General features: G+C 40.5%; 2 protein-coding genes across 6 annotated transcripts in view; both read left to right on the forward strand.

Annotated features, from left to right (window-relative positions):
* The window catches only part of LOC104818503 (diphthine methyltransferase homolog), a 2,700-nt gene extending 1,364 nt beyond the window's left edge, over window positions 1-1,336 (forward strand). Inside the window, exons 2-3 of the mRNA XM_010548119.1 lie at window positions 2-266; window positions 490-1,336. Of these exons, the coding sequence (XP_010546421.1) occupies window positions 2-266; window positions 490-1,193 (969 nt within the window). The 3' untranslated portion in view covers window positions 1,194-1,336. The remainder of the gene's footprint in view (window position 1; window positions 267-489) is intronic.
* Window positions 1,337-1,853: 517 nt separating this feature from the next.
* LOC104818213 overlaps window positions 1,854-4,526 on the forward strand; it is a 5,948-nt gene continuing 3,275 nt past the window's right edge. Inside the window, exons 1-8 of one of the 5 annotated variants that reach the window (XM_010547700.1) lie at window positions 2,415-2,514; window positions 2,738-2,873; window positions 3,006-3,142; window positions 3,534-3,557; window positions 3,641-3,735; window positions 3,814-4,052; window positions 4,150-4,261; window positions 4,349-4,493. In XM_010547700.1, coding sequence (XP_010546002.1) covers window positions 3,075-3,142; window positions 3,534-3,557; window positions 3,641-3,735; window positions 3,814-4,052; window positions 4,150-4,261; window positions 4,349-4,493 — 683 coding nt within the window. In that variant the 5' untranslated portion in view covers window positions 2,415-2,514; window positions 2,738-2,873; window positions 3,006-3,074. Of the gene's footprint in view, window positions 2,288-2,414; window positions 2,515-2,737; window positions 2,874-3,005; window positions 3,159-3,533; window positions 3,736-3,813; window positions 4,053-4,149; window positions 4,262-4,348; window positions 4,494-4,526 lie in introns of those variants that run through there. The other 4 variants (XM_010547697.2, XM_010547698.2, XM_010547699.1 and 1 more) reach the window with 4 other exon arrangements.

Consider the following 4,526-nt stretch of genomic DNA (forward strand, 5'->3'; position numbering starts at 1 on the left):
CTACACGAACCTTCTTGCAGCCTCGACCTACACATTACAAGAGGGAGATCGTCCTTCTCGATCGGGTTCCATTTCTCTCTTCGACGTCGACGGCGGCGGCGAGGACGTTCGCTTAAATCTGATCCAACATGTTGAAACCGCCGGAGTGTTCGATATCAGGTGGAGCCGCGGCGGGGCAGGAAGTTTCGGCAGCGGCGTGGCGCTTGCTCAGGCCGATGCTGATGGGTGCTTGAGAGTTTACGGGATCGAACAGGCTGAAGAGAGAGGTAGGACTCTGATCTCTCAGGTATTCTGTTGTTGATGAGCTTAAAAACTTGTGCAGAATTTGTTCTTCTGAAGCTGTTGAGGAATACAAAGCGAAACGAATTTGGTAGATGTGTTGAAAGATTAGAGGATCTAATTGTTGATTTGTTCCTTACAAGTTACAACTCAGAAGCTAGGTTTTTTGTTGCTTGTAGATGATCTGAAAATAGTTCTCTGAATCAACAGGGCCTCATCTGAGAGAAATCTCAGGTGAAAAGATCAGTTCATCCATGTGTCTTTGTCTGGATTGGGATTCGTCATCAACATCCATTGCAATTGGTCTATCAGATGGTTCTGTTTCAGTTGTTTCCTTCACTGATTCCAAACTAGAAACATTACAAGAATGGAAGGCACATGATTTTGAGCTATGGGCAACATCCTTTGATCTCCACAACGCTCATTTGGTGTACACCGGTTCCGATGATTGCAAGTTCAGTTGCTGGGATATCCGGGAAAGTCCGCAAAATCACGTTTTCAAGAATTCCAAATCTCATTCCATGGGAGTTTGCTGTATTGCCCCAAACCCGAACAATCCATATTCTGTATTCACAGGAAGTTACGATGAAAACCTTAGGGTATGGGACATGAGATCGGTTTCGAGACCCGTGAACGATGTTTCGGTGGGTCTTGGTGGAGGAGTGTGGAGAATCAAACACCATCCGTTGGTGGACGGCATTGTTTTGGTGGCCTGTATGCATAATGGGTTTGCTGTGGTGAATGTCGGTAACGGAAAGGCCGAAGTAATGGAGACTTACAATAAGCACGGGTCTCTCGCTTATGGAGCAGATTGGCAAAGAGGAAAAGATCGGAAGCTTGGTGTGGTGGCTACTTGCTCATTCTATGACCGGCTTCTTCGGCTATGGAAACCAGAAACTGATATCTGCGGGTAATTAACTAAGGTATATTTCTTTGAGGTAGCCATTGGAGCAAAGCTTTTACCTTTCTAAACTTGAAGTTATGATGATGAAAGGGTTGAGTTTTTGGATACTGTTACTGGTTTGTTTGGAATGAATTCAAATTGTTTCAAGAACCACCTGTGAAGTTTAACCACTTGTTTTTAGGATCAAAGCAGGGAGTGGTTATAATTAATTAGAGTGGGTTATCAAATCAAAGTCATAGAAATTACAAAAAAAAAAAAAAAAAAAGAAAATTCCAATCCATATGGGACCTCATCCTTTAGAGTTCATTAAAATTCCATTATTGTTGAAAACGATGGTAAAATTTCACTAATGAAGAGAAATTAATGCTTCTTGTTTGTTTCTCCCTGCAATTCAAATTCAACACAAATAAAATGTGGAACCGAAGGCACTAACGACGTGGACATAACTCATGTAAAAGTTCATTACTTTTGCGACTTATTGTCCTTTCTAATTTCTATATACATATATATATATATATATATATATATATATATATATATAAGTATTAGAACGGTCCAGTAAAATAATTATACAAAACAATTAGTCAATTTTCTCTGTTTTGGAGCCACTTTCCATCGCTCTCTTTTGCTCCCTCGTCGTTCTCATGCAGAAGCGGACACTATCCTTTATCCCTCTCGCAGAACCATCATCGACCACAGAAACAAAGACCCATCTTGCTAAATCCTCTCCTCTCTCTCTCTCTCTTCATCATCGTCGACTTATTATCTCTAAAAATGTCTTCTTGTACTTTGTTCAGAATCTCACGAGTAAAAAAGCCCATGGCTTTATCTTCCTTGCCGACTATTTCTGTCAATAGCAAGTTTCAGGCTTGAGATTCTGACACATTCTGCGAAATGGGTCTTGTAAAAACCGCATGGCTTCCTTTGCTTCTATGGGTTTTCTCAGCATTGTGCTTCAGGGTTCATCACTGTTATGGCTCTGAGCTTTCCATCAAGTTCCTGAAAGCACCTTCCGTCAATTCTAGGTTTAACTCCACAACGTTTGTGTTTCAAGCGTTTGTGGATAAGAACAGAACTTGTTCAAGCTGCAAACTGCGTTGCAAGGTTCGTTTTTTCCTCTCTCTCTCTCTCTCTCCCCCCTCGGATTTTACATTTCAGAAACTGTCCGAAGATTAGATGTTGTGTAAGAATACGTCCATGAAGTTCTAACTCGTATATTAAGCTAATGTAGCTTTGCAGGTTTGGCTAAAAACCGAAAGTTCCACTCTTTGCTTCTGCTTATTGGGCTTTCGTGAGTGGTCGAACACATTCAGACTATTCCCTTGTCACTAGTATGAATGATTCAAGATTTCTGTTCTTTTTCACTTGGCATTAGCGTTTAAGTAGAAAAGAAGGGGTTTTCAGAAATCCAGAACATGCTTATTTCATCTCTTGACTGCCACAGATTCGGAATATCGTGTTCTAATATCTAAATTAGAACCAGGATACTTTCCATGGAGATCTTTTTACAGTGAATTAGTAAGCTCTGTTGATTAAAAAAACTATTCTCCGCAGCTAGATGACCAAGCCGGTTTGGACTGCCACCGAGGAAAGATTTCGTACTCGAAGTTGCAGGATGGAAACCATACATTTGAGGTCTGTGCAAGAGAAAGACGAGGGTTTCGCTGTTTTAGCTATAACTGGACTGTCGGTAAAGACAATCCCCCCTTCTCGGCTTTAGCTAAGATCCCACTGTTTTTACTGCTTTAAAGTTTTCAGGTTCGAATCCTTGAACCCACTTCTATACCATTCCCTTGTTTTGATTTGTAACATGTTTATGCAGACACAATTCCTCCAACAGCTTATGTAAATGCATCAATGCCCTTCACAAGTGCGCGGAATGTGACTGTTAATGTTTCGTTCTCTGAACCGTGCATTGGTGGAAGAGGTTTCAGATGTTCATCCTCGAATTCCTGCGACGTATGTGACCTGCAGAGTAATGATTTTTATACGAACCACTCGTCTTGTTTTCAGTACATTAACCGAACTTGTTGATCTTCATATATTAAAAAACATTTCCACACGGTATGAAACCAAATGCATTCGAAAATATCCAAAATATAGAAATCCATGAAGATGGCATAGGAAGTTTTTATGTTAAGAAAAACGTAGAACAAATCCGTAAGGACTCAGTTGGATTGGCATAATCGGAGATCTTGCAAGAAAGAATACAGTTCCAAACCGTACAATCAAACCGGCTTCGTAGTATTTTCACCGTTACAGAAACGTTGTTGAAAATTCTGTTATGTTAATTTCCATTTTTCTCTCTTTCCTGAAACACATTTTGACACTGTTTAATACTTTGCAACAGCTTCTCGTCTATGGTGCTGGCCAAGTAATACCATCTTCTTTCACTGTTCTTGAACGGTATCTTAGATATTCACTTCTTGTCGGGTTAGCTCCCGATCTTCAATACAGGCGAGTTGTGCTGGTTATGAACAAGAATGTTTGTTCTGATGCTTCTGGCAACAAGTTCAAGAGAGTTACAGGCTCACGTTTTCTCATCCATTTCGGTAAGTGGCTTTACCCTCTGAGAAATTTCTGGAATGTCTGGTTTTCCCGATTTTTGACTCGGTCTCTTTGCCATCTAGACAGAAGAAATGTCTTTGTCAACCTGCGAACTCATGTCCCGGAGAAGTTGCTTAAGCTAGATAACCGAACTAGAACGGTTCAGGCAACCAATGATTATGACAAGATGAAGGTTTACTTGTATTTCTCAGAACCGGTTCTTAATTCTTCAGCCGAGATTTTTACCCTACTGAGCATAAACCAAGGTGGATTACTTCCCATCGATGGAGAAACCCGTGGAAATCGAAGATTTGCATTTATGGTAAAATGTTTTTACTGCTTTCCTCTAGCTGTTTGATAGTACATTATCTTCTTACATATTATTTCAAGATTTATATCTGCCCAAACTCCTCTTCCAGGTAACGAATGCATCTCGGGTTGCTATAGTAACGGTGGCCCTTGACCCGAAATCCATAAGAAGCAGAAATGGAACCCCGGCTTCTCCAACTGCACCGCTAACTTTTCTATATGGTAAATAATAATCTAACATCTGTATTGTCAAAAGTTTTTACTTTTCTTTCTATCCCTTTAATGTATGATGGCATCATCATCTGATAGATACGGAGAGACCTCGTGTTGTATTGAACACAACATCTGGTATGAGGACGCGAAAACATGTCATCCCTATGTGGATTAAGTTCATGAAACCCGTTTTCGGGTTTAACTCCTCGCTCATATCGATTTCTGGTGGACATTTGTGGAGGTCAGTGGTTGTACTCTTCCGATTTCTTCTTGA

This window comes from Tarenaya hassleriana, unplaced genomic scaffold, assembly GCF_000463585.1.
Source record: "Tarenaya hassleriana unplaced genomic scaffold, ASM46358v1 Cleome29, whole genome shotgun sequence".
Lineage (NCBI taxonomy): Eukaryota > Viridiplantae > Streptophyta > Magnoliopsida > Brassicales > Cleomaceae > Tarenaya > Tarenaya hassleriana.